Below are 27,014 nucleotides of genomic sequence, written 5' to 3'. Positions count from 1 at the left end.
CTTCCACCTCTTCTTGTAGCATATTTGTTTTATTTATTTGACAATTTACTTCTTTTTGTGATCTGATTTTCTTGTTTTATGTATCTGTTTCAACCCATTGTGTTTTTAATTTAAATGCGATGGCTGACAGGACAGTTAGTAGTCTTTTGACCCAAATAAGTCTAGTGTAAGGATGTTGGCTTTAGGTGTTGAAAGTTCAAATGAGACCAGTTGGCTGTTGACATTAGGTAGCGGATCAGTTATTGCCAAAAAAAATACTGTTTCAACACCCCCAAAATCATGATTGCATGGGACATTATGGTTCAGTGCTAGAAAGACCTTGACCAGATGGCTCAATTATTATAATAGCTGTGAACCAATCAGTAGCTACTATTATACTCTCTATTTAAGTGATAGTAGTAAATAGCTTTATGTTTAAGTCTGTGCTTGGTTCTAAGTGGTTCTAACCTGACTTTAATCAGAAACAGAAAAGGCATTGTATTCAACCCATCTGAGGATGTCACCAATCTGGAAGATTTTCCCAAGGAGGTCCAGGTTAATTATTAAATCCTACAACTGACATTGGCTTTTAAAAACACAAGCCCATCAGTTATTCCTTTAGTTTGCGCCTTCAATCGGGATGTTCAGTTATCTCTGAAAACCTTTGTTTGGGATGCAAGGTATATAGTTAAACAGTTTTTCCCCGGGCAAGACAGTGCTTCAATTGCCAAGGTTTGGCCACATGGCTTCAAATTGCCACAGAGATAGAAGATGCCTAGTATATTGTGGAAAACACGCCCTTGAAGAATGTCACAAATCCAAAACAGTAAAAAAAGATCAGGTCAAGAGCCTTAACTGCAATGGTAACCATGCTGTTAACTCTAAGGAGTACCCAGTATTCATGGAGAAAAAAGCATTGTAACTTAATGTTTCACCAATGATTTCCCCATGAGGACTGCTGGTTAGGTCTTGAAGATAGAACTTCAAACACAAATGAAGCATGTCCCTAAATGTATATTCAGACTCTCTCCCTCATATGACACCTAACTACCTTCCAGTTGAGGACTTGAAATGTTCTCTTTTCCCATTTCAGCTTCAGGAATTTAAAGACGACATTTCAAAACTCCAGCCTTCTGGAACTGGCCGTGATGGAATTCACAATTCGATTGTTGAAAAATTTTCAAGATACATTTATTGATATAGTGACAGTTATCCAACAGATCTGGCATAGAGTCATCAACATCATCTGAGTGGGATAAGGTAACATTGATCCCACTTCTCAAGGCAAGAAAGGACACTAAGCTGGTTGATTCATACCACCCTATATTTGTCACCTAGTGTGTTGCAAAACTGATTGAGAGGGTAATAAAACGAAGAATTTTAACCCCATTATCAGATCACATCCAAATTAAACAGCTTGACTTTCTCCCTGGAAGGAGCACCACAGATGCCCTAGTTAGACAAGAGTATCTGATAAAATAAAGCTTCAAAAAGGAAAAGCAGTCCATGTAATGTTTTTAGATATGGACTCAGCATGTGCTAGAGTTAAAATAAGGTGACTAATCAGAAAACTATCTGTACTGGGTGTACCAGACCTACTCGTAAACTGGATTCATGAATTCTTAATGGGTAGGGATGTTTAGGTTTCCCTGAGGGGCTCCTGCTGAGAGCTTAGGAAAAAAGCTTATGAAATCAGACTCCTTTAAGGTGCTGTTCTAACTTTCCACTTCTCTTTTCAGTTATTTGTCATGATATAAGCCTGGAAAATGTTCTTGGAATAGAACTCTTTCTGTATGCTGATGTTGTTGCTTCTGCAGCTGTGAGAAGATACCCTTTATGCTTACAGGAAGCCTCCCAAAATGCTGTAGATATTCTATCATTTCAGACAAATAGCAATAATATGGCTTTCTCAAGCCATTAGTCAGTTAGTGTTATTTTTCTACAAAATGAATAACCTGGCTGCTTTCAATCATTTCGTGAAACTGACTGGACAAGCCATTGTAGTTGCAGAAGATACACGCTTTCTGGGAGTTGTATTTGACCAAAAAATGATATGGAAGCCCCATCTTCCTTGTTTTCCAGAAACCACGCATAGCCACTTAATGTTCATGTTCTCCTTTTTTTTTCTGAGACGCCTACAGGTTACAGCCGACATCGGGTATGGGTGTACGAAGACTCATTCGACGCGGAATTCTCCGAGTAATTTTCCTGGAAAGTTTCGTCGGAAAATCTTAACCCCCCGAAAGTTTCAACCCCCAACCCCACCCCACCCCTTTAACGTTTGCCGATCGGGCTGAAATTCACAAGTTAAGGTCCCCTAGGGCCCAGGAGCTTATCCGCGAAATTTCAGCTCGATCCGATAACTCCTTCCCTGTTTTCAAGAAACCACGCATAGCCACTTAATGTTCATGTTCTTTCTTTTCCGCCACGCCTACAGGTCACAGCCGAAATCGGATCTGGGTGTACGAAGACTCATTCGACGCGGAATTCTCCGCGTAATTTTCCTGGAAAGTTTCGTCGGAAAATCTTAACCCCCCGATTTTCTAGCTTAGAAAAACCCATTTCTCCATAAGAGCCCATGTTAATTTTTGAAATTCTTAAAAGTTATTTAAAACTTATATTTATACACATGCAGGTATTTCGACTTCAAACATGCCCGGTTAGCTCAGTCGGTAGAGCGTGTGACTTTTAATCCTAAGGTCAAGGGTTCAAGTCCCTTATCGGGCGGTTTTTTTTCACAAAATATGAAAAAAACTTCGTTTTCTTAAAGAGTTAAAGAGGCTGCGTCCCAAAGTCTAACCTTAAAACGTACAGGAATTAGGAGAGGCAGTCCTAATTCCTGTACGAGGAGTACAGGAATTATTAAATTACATCCACCATGGGTTGTAGAAAAACGTACAGAAATAACATGAAAAAAACTTCGTTTTCTTAAAGAGTTAAAGAAGCTGCGTCCCAAAGTCGAACCTTAAAACGTACAGGAATTCCCGCTTTTAAAGACTCTTTTGTACAGGTTTTTTGTTTTGTTAATTAAAAGAGGGTCTTTCCGAAGCCAAGAGCGGGGGGTTAGGGGGCCAGCAGCCCCCCACAACAAAAAACCTGTACAAAAGTCTTTAAAAGTGGGGGGTTTGGGGGGCGACAGCCCCCTAACTGCCTCTCCTAATTCCTGTACGTTTTAAGGTTCAACTTTGGGACGCAGCCTCTTTAACTCTTTAAGAAAACGAAGTTTTTTTCATATTATTTGAGAAGAGGTTAGTATTCTCGAAATTTTAAATTAGTATAAAATTAGGGCTTTTTGGAAGTATTGTCTTGGAAGTATTGTCTACCTTTCCCTTCATAATAGTCATTCGTTGTCATACAACACACCCCTCTTCTCTCCACTTGCCAGAAGGCTACTTAAGTATTTATATCATGGAATCAATGAGGAGGGGGTAAAACATAAATTATAATTCATATATATCTTTTTTCTGCTTTTATTCCTTAATCCAGGTTTCTACTTTTGTCTCAAGTTTTACGACTATGAATTTAATGCTTTTCAAGAACAGTTTTCAGCAGGTTGATGAAATAAATTTTACGATTAGCAAGTTTTTTTTAAGGTAAATTGTTTTATGTGATAAATTACTCTTTACAGCAAATTCTCCTTCGGCGCGTTTTCCCGTGGCAGTTATATTTGAGACAAATTGCTAAACAGGTCTTAAAGTGTCTGAAAAATTTCCCAAAACTACTCCTTGCTCCATATAAAGATACCAGTTAAGTTTTATCCTCTAAAGGTTTTAATACATACTTAGCAAAGTGTCTTGTTCTTTCTCTACAACCTTGATCTGTAGGGGGTGAGTTGTTACTTCTATTCTTCTACAGTATTTGTTGATGAAATTATTTTGTTGTAAAAAAAGTTTTTTTTAAGGTAAATTGTTTTATGTGATAAATTACTCTTTACAGCAAATTCTCCTTCGGCGCGTTTTCCCGTGGCAGTTATATTTGAGACAAATTGCTAAACAGGTCTTAAAGTGTATGAAAAATTTCCCAAAACTACTTGCTCCATATAAAGATACCAGTTAAGTTTTATCCTCTAAAAGTTTTAATACATACTTAGCAAAGTGTCTTGTTCTTTCTCTACAACCTTGATCTGTAGGGGGTGAGTTGTTACTTCTATTCTTCTACAGTATTTGTTGATGAAATTATTTTGTTGGCTATTCTAAAGCTAGTCTAATTAACAATGTTAATTTTCTTTCTATCCCCTTATTAATAGAAGCCTTTCTAATAGTGGAAAAAGTTAGAATATTTTCCTATCAATGTTCATAATTATGTTGAATTAATTAACAATTGAGGCACTTTCTGGCTTCTATGCTCCTGATTGTCTTGTGTTGTCTTACTGCACTTCAGACTCGAGACGCTAGACTAAGACTAAATCAAAACTAGTTGTTTGTACTCAAAAAGTAATTAGAAAGTCATTTGGATCAATAACACAACTACGTAGATTATATTGTTCTGATATTTTGTGTTTTCTTTATATTGGAATAGTCCTCCATCATGCTGTTTATTACTCCTTTCTTTGTCGTGATTTCGTTCAACTTGTATTTGTTGTTTCAATTATTTCAAATTTTTATTTGGCTTTCCAATTCGTAATAGTAACGCTGGACTAGACTCGACATTTAAGATGATAAACTGTTAGAAGTAGCCAATATGTCTGGATTTGTTAAAGTATTTTCGTAATCTTATTTACTTATATTTTATACTTCTTGATTTTGAAGGAAGTAAATTAAATAAATTTCAATTTATAAAATTATATATTGTATATTATTATTTAGTTTAATTATTGAAATCATTATTATTAATACAGTGCTCTTGCCTTAGAAAACATTTAGTAGGCGTATCGAAACTTGAGAAATAACAAGTGGTATTGGCTTATATCTGTCACAAAAAGCAATGAGCTAAGGATGCTACTAGGCTTGGAACACTACCTCTTTTTAGATAATTATCCTGATTCGGACCGGTTAAAAAAAAACAAAAAAACAAAAAAAAAACAGTTATGTAACTTTTCCTATGTTATGTTGAATTTCTCTATTTTACTTCATATTATTTCGACTGATCTTGAAAGTGACTTTTGATACTCCTGCGGACGACCCTATCAACAAGACAAAAAAACTGGGGGAAGAGTGGGTTATATAAGAGTATGCGATCTTTTCTGAAGGATGGGGGAATGTCTTTATTAGAGTGTAGTATGTACATTATGTGTTAGACCTAGGTCGCCTAGATCAATTTTACCTAGGTCAACTTTATGCTTAATAATATTCTTATCTTTAAGAGTCTCCAGAGGGTGCGTCAGTTGTCTACACAGTTGAGTTGGTTCGACATGGTGGCCCCCTTGGAATAACAGTATCCGGGAGCGAAGACCCCTTTGAACCGATTTTAATATCAGGATTAACTCCAGGTATGCTCATCAGTCAGTTTAGATTTTTTTTTTTTCACTCGTTTTACACATTGACACAATATCTGCTGTGCGCAGTCATGCTATTAATGTCCTGTGACTCTTTCTATGTTATATTGAATTTCTTTCTTTTACCGTATATTATTTTGAATGATCTTGAGAGTCACTTTTAATACTACTGAGGACGATCCTTTCAACAAGAACGAAAGTAGGAGAAAAAGCGGGTTATATAAGAGTATGTGAGCTCTTCTGAAGGATGGGGCAGAGGGGGGGGGGAGACCTAGATAGTAACGCAATTCCAAGAGCATAAGATCAATGGTCTACCAATTCAGTTTATTTTATAACAAGTTCAGTTTTCTACTCTATTCTTTACACTTGTAAAGTGTTATGTTATTCTTTATTTTAGGGTTGATTAGGGTTGATTTAACAATATTAGACGCTGTATAGAATCATTAAATCTAGTAAAAAACCTCTTTTTTGTTAGTGAAATGGTCTTTAAGGTTACGCTCGGGTGGATTTGTTTCATCCTTGTTGCTCTGGAATCAAAATTGACCGATAATAACTCTATGTTTTCAATTGTTTCAAAATGTAATAAATAAAAATAAAACAACGAAGAGTTTAAGAGAGAAAAACGGTTTTAACTTAAACAAAGCAGTGACAAAAGTACAAAAAACAAAAGCAACAACAAAATATTAGTTAATAAAAAAAATCCAAATATTTCGACTCCACATCCGGGAGTCTTTATCAACGAAAAAACAGGAAAAAGAAAAAAAAATAGTTAATTATTTGAAGAAAAGATAAAGAACGACACAAACCAGAGAAAACAAATACGAAAAACAGAAAAACAGACAGAAAAAAAAACGAAAAACAGACAAAACAAATAAATAAAACTCACATCTTAACAAAACTTCCAAAGTACTGTAATCACAGAGAAGACACCCAAATTCTTAGAAAATGATCCTCTATAATATCGGATTGTCGAACTGGGTCTATAAAAAATAAAATATTGTTTTAATTTGAAAAAAGATAAACCCAAGTCAACATCAATAATTAAATTTACAGGTTAAAATCCTTGAACTATATGGCAAAACAGGTAAACAGAACTTATGCATTATAATTTGAGTGAATTTTTTCATTTGCAAGTTTAGCTGCCTTCCGTGACTCTCCTGTCAGCATTAACCTCATCCCGACTTACGCTAACACAGTTGTCACCTATTCGTGGACTATCATGTGAATTATTGCTATTAGAAAATTTTACCTACCCCTTTATTAAACTATTGTAAGTTGAGCTAATTCTAAATCTCTTTTTTTCTTTTGCTCTTGTTGGTGTTCTTCTTTATTTATTTATTTAATATGCTTAACTATTTTGTTTCTTTTTCCCTTTTTTTCTGTTGATAAAGTCTCCCGGATATGGAGTCGAAATATTCGGATTTTTTTTATTAATTGATGTTTTGTTGTTGCTTTTATTTTTAGTTAGTTTGTCACTGCTTTATTTAAATTAAAAGCGTATTTCTCTCCTAAACTCTCTTGTAAATGTAAAAGCATTGTAGTCTAAGAAATTATTTACAACGGAAACAGGCACAAAATTGTACGAAAAATAATGACGTGAAGAACAAAATTACGAACATGGGCGCCAAGTTGCTAAAATGACCCCAAAATACAAATAGCAGTCCAATAGGAAAAGTCCATTTATTAGACAGTGAAAACAGTAGAAAAAACTCTGGATATTTCGGTCACATACACAGTGACCGTACTCAGCAGATAAACTAAAACAATACGAATGAAGAATCGACATTTATGCAAAACAAAATATTTACACATTATTTTGTGCTCTTATTTTTTTCAGCGTAGTTGCAGAAGTAAATGTCTTTGATCTCTTAGTTTCCACTTCATTGACTTTTTTTGAATTTGAAGATTCATTATAAGGTAAACAGAGGTCAAAATCATTGAGAAAAATTGATCTTACTTTATTTGACGGTCGTATATTATCATAGATTGAGCTTAAGCCTAATGCTGGCATTTCTATTTAAACCTAGGTTTTTGAATAGAGTTCTCTTAATTCGAATTGTTTCCCTGAAAGCTTGCTTTAAGCCCCGGTCCCTAGATATCAAAGAGGCATTTTTGAACATAATAAAATGGTCTGGGAAATTAAAATGTTTTCTGATGGAGCTGATTAGTCTTCAAGTTTTTAATTTTGTTTTAAGGCAAAAAAAAATAGAATCTTGATGTTGTAATAATCTTATTTTTAACTTCTGGTTTATATGTCCCACTTTGGAGCTTCCGTAAGTACATAGGATCTGGTAGACTCTATTTTGCTGCTCCAGTGGATTGCGAAAAAAGCATAAGATGGTGGAACCAGTGTTTACATCTTAGGGATTTTACTCCCAGAACAAGAGTTTTTCATTCTCTTCAGGGTAAAAGTTTTATTCTGTGGGTCTATAGGGGTTTCAAAACTACTGAGAGATGATTTTTGTCGTGATTATAATATTTTTGTGAGGGGTTAGGAGCAAAACAATTGTTTTTAAGAACTTTTTTTGTTGTATATTTGTTCAATTATAATAGTTGAAAAAAAGTTATAAAAAAAAAGCTATAAAAAAGTTATACAACAATAAAGTAAAACATATTCATATTGATGTATTTATTTCTTTCAACCAACAAAATGTCGCTAAGCTCATCCTTCATATTTTGATGCTCAATCATTCACTAGAAAAATATTCTTTGATTTAGCATGAGCAAAAGTAAAAATATGATATACATATTTAAACATGATATAATCTGATATAAATGTATGTTTTATATATATGTAGGTGGTCTTGATCTGTTCTGCAAGTCTATTGCTAAATATACTACTACAGCCAGTTTGAAAAATAGCACGGTCTGGTTGCAGAAGCTAGAATAAAGTTTCGAGAAGTCTAGAAAAAATGACTATAGGATACGTACTTCGACTGTTACAATTAAGCTTTAATTATTTTCTTTCCACACTTTTTCACGTTTCAACGTTTTTAAGAACCTGAGGCTCGACACATTTTTTGCATTTTTTTGATTTTTTGTCTTTTTTGTCTTTTTTTTTGCAAAACATATGAGACAAAAAGATATATTGAATGTAGAATGCAGGTGTCTTAATTTACAGGTTTCCATCCTATACCAACTCAATTTTTGTGAAGTTTATAAACAATATGTCCTAAATGGCTAAAAGCTAGAATTGTCCTTCTAGGATGGTGACCGATTTAGGAGCCTTTCTCGCTTCTCCGCAGCTTATTACATAATGGGTCTTCTTGATAAGGAAGATTTGATTTAGGAGGCTCTCTTGGAAAAAAACTAGGTCTAAACTCGATTTAAGACTAGAGAAATGACAATATGGTTAAACTTTATTGCAATTGGCTTCGGTCAATTAACCTTGCAATTGGCCTTCTAATGAAACAATTCAATTAATTTTGCATTGAACCTTTTTTGATATTAATAGTTGCTAGCTTACTTACTAACAGGAAGCAAAAAATTAATTACTAGAATGAATTTTGTGATAATCTACAGATTAACTGTGATGTGTCACAAGGCACTCTTTTGAGGTAATTCTGTTTCTCGTTATGATAAACAAATTAGTGGTAGAATATCCAGTTTGGTGGAAAAATATTGACTATGGGTTCTTGCTAGAGAAATGCTAAAGAGCATAGGAGGGGCTCTAGCATAGCAGAGAACATGTTTAATAGCAATAGCGAGGAAGCTAATACAGCGGGTATGTTAAAATGGACAAGTCTGTTGTAGCAAGCTTCTCCTTTTTGACAAGAAGTATCAGTTTCAACCGACTTCATCTAGCATCTCAAACGATTGATGATATAAAGCTAATATAATATGATATATTATGATATAAAGCTTCTATTATTATGATTTAAAGCTATATTATTATTATGATATAAAGCTTCTTGATCTTCAGTAAGAAAAAAGTCGACACTAAATGGGATTAAATAAAAAAAAACAACAAGTGTTTCTTGACTGCAAGTAAGGAGCGATATTGAAACTTAAAACGAACAGAAATAATTCCGCATATAAAGGGATTGTCCCCTCCGCAATTCCCCGATCTTTACGCTAAAGTTTGACTCTGTCACAACTCTACATTTTAAAACAATAAAAAAAATTCGGAGTTTTTTAGAGTTTCGGTTACTATTGAGCCGGGTCGCTCCTTATTACAGTTCCTTACCACGAACTGTTTGATTTACATTTATGGTACTATATATGGTAATGAAAGTTCAATTATATTTCTCTAGAATTTTCTTATTTTCATTGGTCTTTACTCTATTTGTTTCCATATTGTCTTCTTCTTCGTTTTAGGGGGACTATCAGAGCAGACCGGTGCAGTTCATGTTGGTGATCGTCTCCTTGCCATCAATGGCAGTTCGCTTCGTGCTGTCAAGCTCTCTGATGCTATTGCTATGTTGCAAGATGCTTCAGATATTATCACATTAAAAATATCGAGGCAAATAAATACACAGAGTAAGCAAAAGTTCCGAAATTATATAGATAGCAATAAATGATGACGAAGACCACACTGCCTTTCCATAATGCAACAACAAAAGAGAGAATAATGAGGACTTTTTTCCCAAGACAGTGAACCAACAAAACCTATTTGAATATTTCGGCCCTATATTTAAGGGCCGTCTTCAGCAAAGAAAAAATAAAAAACAATAAAACACTTACAATAAAAGTTCTCAGTTAAAAATCCATTTTTTATTTTAAAATAGCCTTGGCATCATTACTTCTTAACGAAAAGTTCAGCCAAGACTGTCTGATAAAAGCTAACATTTTACAAGATAAAAAGGTTCATTCATTTCACTAGCTGTATTTATTAAAAACTGAAATGATTTCTTATTGCGATAATATGAAAAAAACTTCGTTTTCTTAAAGAGTTAAAGAGGCTGCGTCCCAAAGTCGAACCTTAAAACGTACAGGAATTAGGAGAGGCAGTAGGGGGGCTGCCGCCCCCAAACCCCCCGCTTTTAAAGACTCTTTTGTACAGGTTTTTTTTGTTGGGGGACTTCATTGTTACTAATTACTAGTTTCGGCGCAATGGTTCTCCTGTCCTCTTGTGTTTAACATTTTTCGAAGTTATTCCATTATTCATTCATTTCAATTTTTTTGTTAATTAAAAGAGGGCCTTTCCGAAGCCAAGAGCAGGGGGTTAGGGGGGCGATAGCCCCCCTCATCAAAAAACCTGTACAAAAGAGTCTTTAAAAGCGGGGAATTTGGGGGGTGGCAGCCCCCCTACAGCCTTTCCTAAATCCTGTACGTTTTAAGGTTCGACTTTGGGACGCAGCCTCTTTAACTCTTTAAGAAAACGAAGTTTTTTCATATTATGTATGTATAAGTCGGCTTTTCTCTGCTATTCATGGTTTTGGTGTTAATCTTTCGGTTATAATGCTTCTTCATTACTGCTGTTCTAATTCATTTCTTAGGCTGAAATAAGCTCCAGTTACTATGCTTAAGTTGAAAAAAGTTTTAAGGTAAGGTGGATTTTTAAATCCGACCCTATTTAAAATTGCATTTCAAGAGCTCTGAGACATGTATCAGCTACCTAACTTTCTGGTTTTTCTGATGTATCATATTTTGTCCATGCTGATGACCCGCTTATATAAGCCATACTAAAACTGGTCTATCTAGCATTGTTTCTCGTGTTTCCTCTTTTTTCCGGATATATGCCTTTCTTTTAACGTAGCTAAATGTGAATTTCTTTCCTTTAACAAATTCTAGTTGACAATAGTTGAAGCAGAGACTGTGGGGGCTCCTATTCTTCCAAGGCAGGGAGCATTAATGGAGTTTTGTCTTTGTTTGAGACTGCCCATCAGCTCATTTAGATGGGGCTTCCACATCATTTTTTGGTCAAATACAACTCCCAGAAAGTGTGTATCTTCTGCAACTACAATGGCTTGTCTAGTCAGTTTCACGAAAGGATTGAAAGCAGCCAGGTTATGCATTTTGTAGAAAAATTACTGACTAATGGCTTGAGAAAGCCATATTATTGCTATTTGTCTGAAATGATAGAATGTCTACAGCATTTTGGGAGGCTACCTGTAAGCATAAAGGGTATCTTCCCACAGCTGCAAAAGCAATAACATCAGCATACAGAAAGAGTTCTATTCCAAGAACATTTTCCAGGCTTATATCATGACAAATAATTGAAAAGAGAAGTGAAAAGTTAGAACAGCACCTTGACGGAGTCTGATTTCATAAGCTTTTTTCCTAAGCTCTGAGCAGGAGCCCCTCAGGGAAATCTGAACGTCCCTACCCATTAAGAATTCATGAATCCAGTTTACGAGCAGCTCTGGTACACCCAGTACAGATAATTTTCTGATTAGTCACCTTATTTCAACTCTACCACATGCTGAGTCCATATCTGAAAACATTACATGGACTGCTTTTCCTTTTTGAAGCTTTGTTTTATCAGATACTCTTGTCTAACTAGGGCATCTGTGGTGCTCCTTTCAGTGAGAAAGTTCAGCTATTTAATTTGGATGTGATCTGATAATGGGGTTAAAATTCTTCGTTTTATTACCCTCTCAATTAGTTTTGCAACACACTAGGTGACAAATACACTAGGTGACAACACACTAGGCGGTATGAATCAACCAGCTTAGTGTCTTTTCTTGCCTTGAGAAGTGGGATCAATATTGCCTTATCCCACTCAGATGGTGTTGATGACTCTATGCCAGATCTGTTGGATAACTGTCACTATATCAATAAATGTATCTTGAAAATTTTTCAACAATCGAATTGTGAATTCCATCACGGCCAGTTCCACAAGGCTGGAGTTTTGAAATGTTGTCTTTAAATTCCTGAAGCTGAAATGGGAAAAGAGAACATTTCAAGTCCTCAACTGGAAGGTAGTTAGGTGTCATAGGAGGGAGAGAGTCTGAATATACATTTAGGGACATGCTTTATTTGTGTTTGAAGTTCTATCTTCAAGACCTAACCAGCAGTCCTCATGGGGAAATCATTGGTGAAACATTAAGTTACAATTGCTTTTTTCTCCATGAATACTGGGTACTCCTTAGAGTTAACAGCATGGTTACCATTGCAGTTAAGGCTCTTGACCTGATCTTCTTTTAGTGTTTTGGATTTGTGACATTCTTCAAGGGCGTGTTTTCCACCATATACTAGGCATCTTCTATCTCTGCGGCAATTTGAAGCCATGGGGCCAAACCTTGGCAATTGAAGCACTGTCTTGCCCGGGGGATAAACTGTTTAACTATATACCTTGCATCCCAAACAAAGGTTTTCAGAGAGAACTGAACATCCCGATTGAAGGCGCAAACTAAAGGAATAACTGATGGGCTTGTGTTTTTAAAAGCCAATGTCAGTTGTAGGATTTAATAATTAACCTGGACCTCCTTGGGAAAATCTTCCAGATTGGTGACATCCTCAGATGGGTTGAATACAATGCCTTTTCTGTTTCTGATTAAAGTCAGGTTAGAACCACTTAGAACCAAGCACAGACTTAAACATAAAGCTATTTACTACTATAACTTAAATAGAGAGTATAATAGTAGCTACTGATTGGATCACAGCTATTATGATAATTGAGCCATCTGGTCAAGGTCTTTCTAGCACTGAACCATAATGGCCCATGCAATCATGATTTTGGAGGTGTTCAAACAGTATGTTTTTTTTTGCAATAACTGATCGGCTACCTAATGTCAACAGCCAACTGGTCTCATTTGAACTTTCAACACCTAAAGCCAACATCCTTACACTACACTTATTTGGGTCAAAAGACTACTAACTTTCCTGTCAGCCATCGCATTTAAATTAAAAACACAACGGGTTAAAACAAATACATAAAACAAGAAAATCAGATCACAAAAAGAAGTAAATTGTCAAATAAATAAAACAAATATGCTACAAGAAGAGATGGAAGACCTCAGTCACTATCAAATTAAGCAAGCAAAATAAATCAAAAGCAAGCACAGCAGTAAGTTTCAAAGCAGGGTAAAAAAGGAGGCAATAAGCACTCTCAGGCAATTTGATTGTTACAATATGCAGGAATCTGGGAAAATTTTCAGCAAGCACATTAACAGTCAGAGGAAGCCAAAGGCCAAAAATAAACAACAGAACGAGTGTACAGGTGTCAAGAACCCCAAGGGTATAGCAACTTGTGATTTAATCAACAAACCGTAGCACAGACTTAATCCCTACTAGGAAAATTTTGAATATATCTCGTTTATTTCAATTTCAATTCGTTTATTGTTCCCATAATAAAGGTAATTTGATGGTTTAGTTTTAATAATATTGCTTGAATTTTTTGTGATGTTATCCCTAAACTACAACAGGTTCGTAGCTTTTGATGGGTTTTCGTATTCTTAATAATATTGCTTGAAGTTTTTGTGATGTTATCCCTAAACTTTGACAGGTTTGTAGCTTCTGATGGGCTTTGATGGGTTCGTAGCTATTTGAAGATAAAGATTCCGTAAATTTGAGAGTTTGAACTTTGAATGGTGTATCAGAATAAAAATTTGATTTTTAGGATATATCTTTTGTCATTAAAACTATGTTTTTTGAAATTTCGGACGTGTTGCTCCTTAGACGTTCGTTACTCCAAGCTGTTTGACCACATCTCCTTAAACTCTTAATAACATCAATGAGGAATACAACCAGTCCGCATAGGTTAAATAAGCATTAATTTAAAAACACTAAAATAATATTTAATTTACCTTAATTCTCATCTTTCCGGGCGTCAGAAACCGGGTCTTTGCTGCTCCATTTTCAGTTGGCTTTGGATACTCTCAGCGTAGTCTATAATTTTTTTTTTTATCTAAAAAAAACTGACTATATTTTATTGTGTATAAGGCTAGGGTTCGAAAAGTCTTTTGTAACCCAGTTCTCACTAATATTTGTATTTACATGAAGTTAAGTAAGAATACTTTATTTTCTTTTCCGCCACAGAATTGATTAAGAACTTTCTGGAAAATTATTTATTTGAGGTGGGAGGGGGGGGGAGTGGGGTAAAGGGAATTATAATTTTGAAGAAAAGAGGAAAGCTAATTTTTCTATGGTCTTCAGTAAAAGAACAAAAAAAAAACAAAAAAACGCTATTTTAAGTGTCTTCTTAGTTTTGTCAAAAATTACCATTCTATTTTAATAATATTTTTAAGACTTATTTAAAAAGGCACTAGATATAATAATTTCCATTCAGATGAACACTTAAATAACTCTCAATGACGTTTAAGCGACCCACAAGCGGAAAAAAAGGAAGAAGAAGAAAAAAAAGCTAGACAAACCAGTGATACCAAATCAATAACTTTTTTCTTTTTTTTGTCATTCAGTGGGGGGGCTGTAAATTTTCTGTATGGGGCATATATTTTTTTACAGCGAATATTTATCATTTAAGATGATAAAATAGCAGTTGCTATTCCTGAATCAGATTCAAATGGCAATTCTTCCCCATTTGCCACTGTTTCCTATGTGCCCCTCGCGAAAGATGAAAAAAAGAAGCGAGAAAAAAGGGACGGATCACTGCTATATGGAAAGTTTTTTTTTTTGTTTTTTTTTGTCATTCAGTGTAAAGGGCTGTAAGTTTTTTGTGTAAATCTTATAATTGTGTTGCAATTACACAAAATCTGAGTGAAAGAAAAAACTGAAACTGAAGTTTCTACTTCTGTGCATCAAAAGAGAAAATAAATAAATAAAAAAAGTTTTTTCAACTGGATTTAAGGAGCAGCATTAAAACAAAACGGACAGAAATTATTCCGTATATGAAAAGAGTTGTCCCCTCCTCAATGTCCCTTTTTTCACACTAAAGTTTGACTATTTGTCACAGTTTTACTTATAAAAAAAAACAACTTAATCTTAAAGAGCGAGACGTTGAGAAGAGGACAGCCCCTTTCACATATGGAATAATTTCTTTTCGTTTTAAGTTTTAATGTCACTCCTTACTTGCAGTTAAAAAAAACTCGTTTTTTTTTATTTAATTTATACTATAAAGCGATCAGCCTCTAATACACTTGAAACCCAGTTTTCAATAGGAGAGATCGGGGTTGAACTGGACATGGGTTGAACCAGACACTCTCAATTTCTCAGATAACATTTGGAAATATTTTTAAAAAATCAGTAAGAGTGTTATCTAGTCTTCATGTTTCAAGGAAGAATTCTTAGTCTGGCTCGTTGATCCTTTCACAAGTTAAACTGCAAAAATAGTTTTAGGTAGGTCAATTTTTTCTGACACCTTAAACATTGGTGTTTGGAAACTTCACTGGAAAACAATTTTAAACCTAATCCCTTACCTCAAAGCAGCTGGTCACAGCAATTACAAAAAGTTAGCGAGGCTGTACCTACAGCCTGACTTGAATTGATATGATTGAATATGATTGATCTGACTGAATTGATATGAATTGACTTGAACAGATGTTTCGTATCACAAAAGTGACAAACCCCAAGAGTCAAAAACAAACAAATAGTTATTGACTGTGTCAAGCAGTTATCTCCTTTCATACGAAATATCAGGACTATTCGCGCAGAAAAGAAGTCTAATCCATGTCAATTTAGCACACACACCCCACCCTCTACCCTTAGCATGAGCACCCTTTGCCAAGTCCATGTGGATGAGAAGTTGTGTCGTAGCCAAGAATTACACAGGGAAAAGCAAGCAGTTTGCAGGTTTCAGTTCCAATCTCCTTAAGCATGGCTTCGATGTTTCAAGTTCCATCTGCAGTGGTTAGCTAAGGCTGATTCTCCCGATAGATCTTGTGGTGTTGAGGAATACAACGATAAAATAACAACACCAACAAGTCGGGACCGATAACTACAGTGTCCCGAGTATTTGTGCACTTAACCAATGTAAGCACAATCAGCAAGTCAGCATCAGCTTTAGCCTGGACGGTTCTCAAACCTTTGCCTCGTAAATAATCAGAAACTACATTGACGGAATAGGATTTATTCTTTTTGCACGACAGAAATTCCTCTGTTTTGGTAGTAAATCTCATTTCTGAGCTAAACTATCCTTCCTATCCAGCGACACGGTTTCCCCTAAGAAGAGTCACATCTTTTGTTGAAGCATCGATGTCGTAGACATCAAATGTTGTAGACATCATAATAATGGCATCTGGGTATTTTGCCTATAGTTCCAGTATCGGTCTAAGATCTTCACAATGACAAATTATGGTCGTGTTAGTGCGGGGCCCGATGCAATTGCATCAATTGCCAACCTAAAAAGCTGGTACAAAGATACTCATAAGAGTAATGAATCCAGAGACGCGGGGAAAGGAAGACAGAAATAATAGCTATCACACCTGCGCATCCCTTGTTTTATGCTAAAATCTTACCAGACAACGAATTTTCTTTTTGTATTAGCAGGGTTGTCACTTCAGCTGCCGACGCTGCTGACAAAATGTCTTCCAATGCTTTGGTATTCATATTGCTAACCATATTGCCATTTACAGCCAATAGCAAATCTCCAGCAGCTATTACGCCACAGCGATGAGCTGCACTTCCTCCACAGATTCCATTAATTCTAAATGGCTCTCCAATCTTTCTTGAAAATGGTGCTGAAATATAATAAATTACATAAATCGAATACATTTCCAAGCATTAATTTGCTAAGCTTTCTTATCATGATAATTATATCTGTTTATATTCTTTTATTTTGAAGTGACTAATTTCAAACTCATTTACTACACTTTCAAGGGTAGTCATAGCGAAAGCTTAAACTGGGAAAATTATCACAAACTAGTGGCTTTTATCACGAAAATCATCAAAAACTCTCAATAAAACTTCAAAATGGGTTTAACATAATGCTGTGATGACAGAAAAAATGTGACAGCATTTTTGCATCTAGTTTGTAAAAGTACCTTGCAAAAATCACACAGTTCCTGGTAACGATCTGTAAGTACGGAGCAACGCGTCTCAATAGTAACCAAAACTCTAAAAAATATTATTTTGAAACCAATAAATTTATCAAAAGAACTGGCTTCATCTGCAGATTCCAAGTATATAAAGTTTCATGAAGTATAGTGTATCCCATCAAACAATACAAGCTTGAAAAATTCTACAAGATTTTCAAAATGGGGGAGAAACACCCCCATAAATCAAAGAATCTTAATGAAAATCAAATCATCAGATTCAGTGTATCAGAGACCTCAAATGTCGAGGTTTTAAACTCCTATCTGCAAAAATATGGAATTTCATATTTTTTGCTAAAAGTAAGGTCACGGATGTGTGCTTTTTTGTTTTTTGTTGTTTTTTTTTCATGGATAATTGTATAAAAAAAATTTTTAAATAGAGCCAGTTATAAGGTTTCTAATTCTTCTGACAAACTGCTGTTGCGCGAGCACGCTTATGAAAACATTTTTAAGAAAAACAAACCTTAATTTTCACACTTTTTAATTTTTCACATTTATCTTTACTTTAGGAGAAAGTGGTATAAAAAGACATATTCATCTAAATAAATGCGCAAGCAAACCTTAGACACTTCTGAAAAGTTTGACAAGAAATTATCATTTCTTAAAACAACGAATTAAATGAAGATATTACAGAAGAAGTCAGGATATATAAAAGCAATTTTTTGTAGAAAATTTCTTGTCCAATTTCTCGATTTAAGAATGCATTAAATAAAAAAAAAACAGTTTTTTTCACTGCAAGTAAGAAGCAACATTAAAACTTAAAACGACCAGAAATTGCTCCGAATATAAAAGAGGTTGTCCCCTCCGCAACACCTCCCTCCTTACGCTAAAGTTTGACTCTGTCACAACTCTACTTTTTAAAACAATAAAAAAAGTTTACCGTAAAGAGGGAGGCATTGCGGAGGGGACAATTCATATAAAGAGAAATTATTGTTCGTTTTAAATTTTAATGTCACTCCTATCTTGCAGTTAAAAAAACTTGTTTTTTTATATTTAATTTCTGAATGTTTTTGAATTAATGCATGTTTTGATTTTGGCTCACCGCACATGAATAATCAAAACGAAATTTGCATATTAGTTATTTTTCTAAATGGCTTTCTCATAGTTTTGATCGGATGATTTTGATGAAAACGGGCGGGGGAGGAGGCACAGATACCCTCCAATTTTTGGTTACTTAAAAATGTAAATAGATTTTCTTGTTTTTTGTACAAACATTTTTGTTTGTAAATTACTGTAAAAAACAGTAAAAAAAACATTTTTGTTAGTAGTAAATTACTTCAGAAAAACTGAATTAATTTACACCAATTGTGGCAGAGGAAAGTGTCAATATAAACAATTACTTCAGTTTTTCTAAAGTTACAGTAAGTGCGGGAGTGTTTGTTTTATAATATGAGTTTTGTTTCTTATTTATTTTATTGTTTATATTTTTTATGTTGGTTTAGTTGTCGTGGCATTTTTATAATGTCTTTAAAAAAGTCTTAAATTGTTGTAATTTTCTCCTTTTTTGTTTTTGTTGTTTTTTTCCGCTGAGAAAGGCTCCCGGACGTGGGGCCGAAATATTCGGAGTATTTTTATTTTTGTTAGCTAAAGTGTAGTTTTTTATTTTATTTCGTTCACTGCCTTATAAAAATTAAACCCATTTTTTCTTCAATTATTTTTTCGTAAATGGAAAATAAGTGTGGTCTAAGAAATTATTTACCAGTAATGAAGAAGCATTATAACCGAAAGATTAACACCAAAACCATGAATAGCAGAGAAAAGCCGACTTATACATGCACTATTGATTGCTTTTGATAGATCTAAAGCACGAAGATAGATACTCTCTTGGAAGAGTTTTCAAGAAGCTAAGAAGATAATACACGATTATGCTGCCTGACAACCAGCTCCGTGCCGAGATCCAAATTTTTTATTTTTCTCAAGCATGTTTTTAGTAACAAAAAGTTCATGTTCAAGAACTTCACTAAAACTGCAGGAGATAGTAATGGGTCGGTAAGATGAGCAACTAAAGGGAAATGTTTCTCTCTTTAAAATTGAAGAAACAGTTAAACGCATAAAACTCTACGGAACACCTGAAGTACAAAAACTTTCCAGGAGAAGAATGCTATATGGTTAGTAATAGGGGGGGGGGGTGTAATCTAATAAAAGGTGAAATTTTGAAACGATGGTGGAATTTCAGGCACGGAACTAGTATATCTTTTGAAGATTTGAAATAGTTCCTTCCAATTTTCAATTCCGAATTAAGTACTAATTTAACTATAAGCTAGTTAATTATTATGAACTCTAGGAAAGTGGCTAATCTCTTCTTTAATTTTTATATGTAATGTACAATTTCGGCGAAGACATTAAATGTCATGTTAAACTTTTTTTTATCACACATAAGATTACAAATGTCACAAGCATGGATGTGGAAAGAAGCGTAATCGTTGTCTTCCAGTTTTTGAGGTAGCCATTTTGTTCAAAATAGTCCAAAGATCACATAACCATTCCTCCAGGGTTGATACAACCCTGCCAAGATAGGGGCAAAGATTTTAACTTATGCCCCATGGCATATAATTTTTTTTTATTATACTGAAAGTTCTAGCGCATAGTCACCAAGGCTGATGATGTTGAAATGAGAATCTGAGCATTTTTAGTGCTAATGTTTCTACTGTGACTACTATTATGATTATGCTAAGGGTATGAAAATCAAATTTTCAGGGGACATTGAGAGAGGAAGAAAACCGAATCAAAGCAGGCTCTTTGTTTGTAGGTCATCCAAAAGCTGTACCAGTAATATCTTAGAAACAATTTATTGTGTGAGGTTGAAACTTACAGGGCTTCTTGTTGAAGTTGTGGAACTAACCAAAACACTATATTTTCATCCCAATGCTGCAGCTTCTACTGCTGCTAAGGCAATGGGCATTAATGTAAAAAAAACTTGGGGAATATTTAAACTGAATGAGTAAATTGAAACACACTATGTGCATACAGTTAAGCTGATGCTGATTAAATCAAAATGAACTTTGAGCATATAAATTCCCAAAATCTTCAAAACTGTATTTCTATTTCAAAATTTTGGTCCATATTCATTTCAATTCGATTGTCCTTATTGGAAGCTTGGTTCACCATTAGATATGTATTCACCAAGAAAATTGAAAATTAATCGGTTAGATGGACACTAGTAAAAATAGAATTCAGAAATATTTGAATTTCTGTCTTCCAAATTTAACTGTGAAGACCCATGTTGAAGTAAATCATTACTTATAAGATTTTTCAATGTTTTAGATGCTTGCTCAATATCCGATCCTAATCTGGGTACTACTAACAACGGTGGCAAAATGTCCAAAGTAAGTATAACTTTGATTTTATTGCTTTCATGTTTCCAGATATTTCTTTATACATCTCTATATCATTAATTTTTACAACATGCTGTCATGTTTTCGATTCTAGTATGGAACTATACTAGGCTACTCTGATAGTGTAGTTGTAGTCTGATTGGATTGTCAAACAGTTCGCGGTAACGAACTATAGTAATGAGCGACCCGGCTCAATAGTAGCCGAAAGCTATAAAAACGGAGTTTTAATACCAGTAGTTACATCAAAAGATTTGTCATGTTTAGTCTTACCCATCAAAATTGACGAGCCTGAGAAAATTTGCCTTATTTTAGAAAATAGGAGGAAACACTCCTTAAAAGTCATACAATCTTAATGAAAATCACACCATCACATTCAACGTATCAGAGAATCCTATTGTAGAATTCTCAAGCTCCTATCTATAAAAATGTGGAATTTTGCATTTTATGCCAGAAGACAGATCACGGACGCGTGTTTATTTGTTTGTTTTTTTTTTCCAGAGGCAATCGTATCGACTCAGAGGTCCTAGAATGTCGCAAGAGGGTTCATTCTAACGTAAATTAATATTTATAGTGACCTTCTTAAGTGACCAAAAAATTGGAAGGCACCTAGGCCCCCTCCCACGCTCAATTTTTCCCAAAGTCACCGTATCAAAATTCTGAGATAGCCATTTTATTCAACACAATCGAAAAACCTAATAACTATGTCTTTGTAGACGATACACTCCCCCACAATCCCCATGGAAGTGCTGCAAGTTACTAACTTTGACCAGTGTTTACATAAAGCAATGGTTATTGGGAAATGAACAGACATTTTCAGGGGGATTTTTTTGGTTTTGGTTTTGACCAATAATCAAAACCAAAAAACAAAGAAAATGACGTTCAGTCATTTTCTTAGTCATTAGGACCGTCTTCAACAGGATCTGATGGCAAATCTAGTTCGTCTCCTTTCGACTCAGATTCAGGTGACTGTGCCTCTTCTGAAGCCCTTGAAACAGAACTTCCAGATACGGCCCTGGGGATTATATTTCAATTTCTACCACCACCCTTCCCTCGTCTCTCCCTTAGAAATAATCTTTCGTCTGAAGATTCTTTCCAAACATTCTGAAACACAAGGCCCGTTAAACTAGCATAAGAACTTCTTAAAGTCCTTGGAGTCAGTAAGAACTCATTTGGTAGAAATTGGTTGAAAACAAGACTAAATCATAGAAAAGAACACTAGAACTCTTGATATCCGATTGAATGAGCCCCCTCCAAAGTTTATTCAAACTTGGAAAAGGCCACAGGAAGTTTCAATTTCTAATTCACTGAGCCCCCTCCAAATCTTATTTGACCACCCCTTTTAAATTAAGTTCCTGCAGTAAAAAAAGGACAAATATTTCTGCATTGAAGCCTTATGGGTCTTTACTATAGGCAATGCTATACGAATACCTCTTACTTAAACAGGAGAGTAGAAATTTCAGTTTCCCTTCTAATGCAGATCCAGAATTATCCAGGGGAAATGGGGGTAGGTCCATGGGGGAGAAAGAATTTTCCGCAGGGGGTATTCTCATTGGCTCCAGAGGGAAAACAAGATGACCACAAGATTTCTCTTAGATATGAAATTCAAGATAGAAGTGAAGATATTGATTCTGCTTTGGCCCTCCATATTGTTGAAAATCATTCATTCAGTTCTGTTTGATGAGGCAAGTCAAGCATCTGAGGCTCCTCACATCTGAAGCACATAGCCTCCTAAATTCATTTAGATAGGAAATTTTAATTAAAAATCCATAAATAGATACTTTTCTTTGAATAAAGATACTGTAGATATTCCTGTAAACCTAATTTAAAATTACTTATAATTAAAGGATTCAAATAACATTTTTCTTCAGTTTAAATTAAGACCATTTGACCACACTTTTAATAAAAATTAGATCAGTAGACAAGCTAAGTCAATCAATAAGCAGACAATTCTCTCCCAATCTAATTGTTGAATAGCCTTTCAATGATTTTAGTTTTTTTTTTATTCAGTCTTTCCTCTTTCTTTGGTCTTTATTCTGTTCAAAGTCCCTTCAAAAGGTTAGTTTTCCTTCTTTCTTTTTTTCTTTTGAGCACTGAGACGGCTGGGCAAAAGTTCCGAACAAAATATCCACTTCTGTCTTTTTTGCTTCTTTTCAGTCCACTGGCTGACATTGCCCTCATTTTTAATTTTTTTTTTCCTATTTGTCACATGTCAATTCTGCTTGCAGTTCTTTATGTCTTTAACAGCTCACAGAATTAATATAATTTTATTTCAGGAAAAATCTCAACATTTTAAAATTATTATTACCTGTACATTACACTTTATTGTTCTGATAATAAGAGACTGGAGTCAGACAGACGGCCTGTTAAACCAGGTAATACAGTTATACACAAAGCAAATTGACATCCAAGCCAGTTTCTGCCCGCCTGTTTGTGCTTTTAGGCTGTAAAAATTGCAAGGGGTCATAAAATATGACAGTAAAATTTGCAAAATATCGGTAAAATACGTAAAAAACCAGTAAAATTGGTAAAATACATAAATTACGTAAAACAGGTAAATTGTATAAAATAGGTAAAATGCAGACTTTATGGGAGTCAAATTACAGTAAAACACGCAAAATACCCAATTTTTCAGTGACCAATTTTACCTGTTACAACACTACGTTACACCATTAGGATATACATAGGTGTTAGGTTTTCATTGCATAACCAGTATTATTCAGTGATTGGTCATGATTTCATGCGAGTGAGCTAAACGGGAGAAAAACTCAAAAAACTATAGGAGCCGAGCAACCGAAATTGTCTAGTTCAAGAAATCAGCAATACAGAAGAAATAGAGATAGCATCCCAGAATACAAGAGATGCACATTGAAAAGAGATAAAAAAAAGCTGCTGAAGGGGACAGAGTTTGAGCACACATAAACATAGCTACCAAGTTGTTTCCTAAATGCAATATGAAAGAGATAAACAACGATATTTAAGAGATCAAGGATGACGAGGGTAAAAATTTGAGGGAGCAAAACAAAACATCACAGAGCAACAGACCAGGGCTTTTGAGAGAAATTTTAATAATCATCAAGGGCGATGATGATCATCAAAATAAATGTGAAAAAAAATATTTGCACATCTTTTTAATTATGTTTAAAGTATGTATATGAAAAGTATCTAGAGTACTCTGGTCTGTGGAGTATCAAAAGTTGCTTATGTTACTAAATTTAACCAGTTAAATTTCTTTATTTTAGCTAAATGTGAAGTATTGAGTACTCTGGTATCTGGAATATCAAAAGGTACCTATAGATAACTAACTATTCACAGTTCTTTATTTAAGCAAAATGCAAATGATTTGCGAAATGAATGCGAAGTACTCTTATCTTGTTTTTTTTTTCGTTCTTTATCAGCTTTTCTTTCTTTAAAGGTTGCCAAGTTTATTCGGAAATCGGGTATATGCAAAGAAAGCAATTGCATCAAGGAAATAAATTGCTTCAAGGTTTCAGTGAATGGTTTTCCACCAAATACAACTAATTTTTCAATGTGTTCTATAATGTAATGTAATGTTCTATAATGTAAATCAATCACTTTCATTAAGTCTAGTCATACCAATCAAAAGTGCTTTGGGTGGACGTCTATGGGGGGATCTTTCTTGGGGAGGGACATTTCTGGGGGGGATATTCCAGGGGATAAGCTACCCTGGAAAAATTGACACAATCACTATACGAAATTATTTTTACTTTTCTCACATACTCTTTGCCAAACTTTTCATGTTAAGATCTTTTGGGGAATTATGCAGGGGCTTTTATTCCGCCTGTTTTGTTTTCCTGGAAATAGTTTCCACGAAAGTGGGTGTTTCTGGGGGATCGAGAAACCGATTAGAGACTAAGCATTACTCAAATGAAAGAACGCTAAGAAAAATTTTCAGGCTGAACCGTCCATAAACAATTTCAAAGGGAGAGAGGATTCTCAGCGAAGAAGGAGCTGTATGGCGGAAATTTGATGGGAGGGGGACGCACTTTTTGTTTGATAAAAATTCCACGGAGTTGTTTTGTGTCTTACATTGTATTGTATAGTTTTGTTTCTCAATGTAAGGTCTGTTTATATATTTATGTGCGAGTTGCTAATAAATATCTACATTTTCAAGTACTATACTTTTATTTTTATTATATTTACAATAGAATTCATATTTCATCTATTCATTTCTTATTTTTCACATCAGAATTTTACTGTTTCTGATGTCTAAACTGGAGAAACCGTAATGCGATTTCTATACTTAAAAAGAGAGAACTGAACTAGATGGCATTAAGCAGTGCTGTTTGACTAGTATCAAACAGTTCGTGGTAACGAACTGTAGTAAGGAGCGACCCGGCTCAATAGTAATCGAAACTCTGAAAAATGGAATTTTGATCCCAATAGTTACATCAAAAGAATTGCATTTTAATGCTGATTTTAATTATATATAAGTTTCATCAAGATTAGTCTTCCCTGTCAAAAGTTACGAGCTTGCGACCTTAAAACGAACAGAAAGTACTCCGTTTATGAAAGGGGCTTTTCCTCCTCAACGCCCCGCTCTTTACACTAAAATTTTTTACTGTTTTAAAATGTAGAGTTAAGAAAAAGAGTCAAACTTTTGCGTAAAAGCAGGGCGTTGAGGAGGAAAAGCACCTTTCATAAACGGAGTAATTTCTGTTTGTTTTAAGTTTTAATGTCGCTCCTTACTTTCATTTAAAAAAACTTGTTTTTTTTTTGTTTAATTTCAGGATGTTTTTTCATAGTTTTTCATAGGATGTTTTTTTTTGAATTAATGCATTTTTTTTTTATCTTGGCTCTCCGCGCATAAATAATTAAAACAAAATTTGCATATTAATTTTTTGGGCTAAATGGCTTTTTCATAGTTTTAGTCGGAAGATTTTGAGAAAAAAAGGAGCGAGAGAAGAGGCCTAGTTACCCTCCAGTTTTTGATTGCTTAAAAAGGCAACTATAACTTTTAATTTTTTACTAACGTTTTCATAAGTAAAAAATATACGTAACTTACAAATTAACTTACGTAGCGAACTTCTATATTCATATCTTTTTATTGCATATATGAGGGGACTTACCCCTCGTCGATACCTCGCTCTTTACAATAAAGCTTAAATTTTATCCCAATTCCTTGAAAATGACCCCTGAATCACAAAGGCCGACTGAGTCACAAATGCCACCCTAAATTAGTATTTTAGCTGCTACAAACAAATGTTGAAAATCAAGAGTCCTGCCTTGGTTGTCCCCAAAATCTAAGCTTGGGCACTATATAAATAATATTTTCTGTGAGAAAAACAGTCTTAGAACTGTATTTATCAAGATTTTAGAACCAGTGTCAAAGTTGTCAGAAAGTCGGGTTTTTGAGTTGGAGTCAGGATGTAAATTGGTACTCGTAGAAATTAACGTTAAATAAACTGCCACCTGATGACATGCCATCTTTTAGCTATAGTACTCTTGTAAATCGGTGTTGAATAAGCTATTACCCAGAAAACTTGGCGGTAAACAGACTCTGGATAATATAAATCAACCACCAACCATATAGAAACGACAAAACATGTGGTAGCGAACCACGCTCACACAGGTTAAAATTAGATATAATTTGTTGATAAAATCTCTTCTGAAAAAAAATCTTACTTAAAGTTTAAAACCCCCATTTTCTGCCCACATTCATACTCACATGTGTCTCCCTGGGCTATTACACACCAAAGAGCAGCCTCAATAATTCGCTCTGGATTCCAAAAATTTCGCCATTTACAAAGATCGGTTGATTTTTATTAACTTTTCTGATCAAAAGCTTTTGAGTGAACAAAAAAAGACCATGGATATTTATGGAACTGAGAAACAATAAAAAAAAATCATCAAAGAAGAAGGTTTAGTTACATAAACTCAAATACATGAAAATCTGATTGAAAGAAACGTAAGATTTTTAATGAATTTATGCTAGTCACACTGGATACAGGACCACAGCGAGAATTTGAGTTTGAAGGAGGGATTTAAAAAATATGTTGACAAAATCGTCCAGTATGCCGACAAATATGAAAACACAAGGTAAATAGGTGAATTTTCCAAGAGGTTGACATGCGATGGCGACACCATGAAACCTTTCCCAACCATATAACACTCCCCTCCCCTTATCTGTGCCGAGGACTGGATATAATGGTTCAAACCGCTTGAATCTTCCAGCCATGCAAGTACACAACCACGAAACAGAAATACAGGTTTTATTTTACTCTTTTTAGTTATGAAAGGATGGATTAGGGTGGAATATGTAAATCTTGAAGTTACCATACATTTCGAAACTTGCTTTACCAGGTGTATATTGACAATTATTGACAACAAATATACTTTGACTTCATTTGACTTAGCTCTGCTGCTCTCCCAACC

The 27,014-nt window shown here is 34.6% G+C and overlaps 1 protein-coding gene across 1 annotated transcript in view; it reads left to right on the top strand.

Moving 5' to 3' along the window:
* LOC136035042 (glutamate receptor-interacting protein 2-like) overlaps positions 1–24,752 on the top strand; it is a 49,962-nt gene extending 25,210 nt beyond the window's left edge. Inside the window, exons 8-11 of the mRNA XM_065716641.1 lie at positions 5,282–5,407; positions 9,731–9,892; positions 20,551–20,612; positions 24,034–24,752. Coding sequence (XP_065572713.1) covers positions 5,282–5,407; positions 9,731–9,892; positions 20,551–20,612; positions 24,034–24,165 — 482 coding nt within the window. The 3' untranslated portion in view covers positions 24,166–24,752. The remainder of the gene's footprint in view (positions 1–5,281; positions 5,408–9,730; positions 9,893–20,550; positions 20,613–24,033) is intronic.
* Positions 24,753–27,014: the final 2,262 nt, after the last annotated feature.

The sequence above is a fragment of the Artemia franciscana genome, chromosome 13 (genome assembly GCF_032884065.1).
Source record: "Artemia franciscana chromosome 13, ASM3288406v1, whole genome shotgun sequence".
NCBI classification, from domain to species: Eukaryota; Metazoa; Arthropoda; class Branchiopoda; order Anostraca; family Artemiidae; genus Artemia; species Artemia franciscana.
This window is presented reverse-complemented; position numbering and strand designations above follow the sequence as displayed.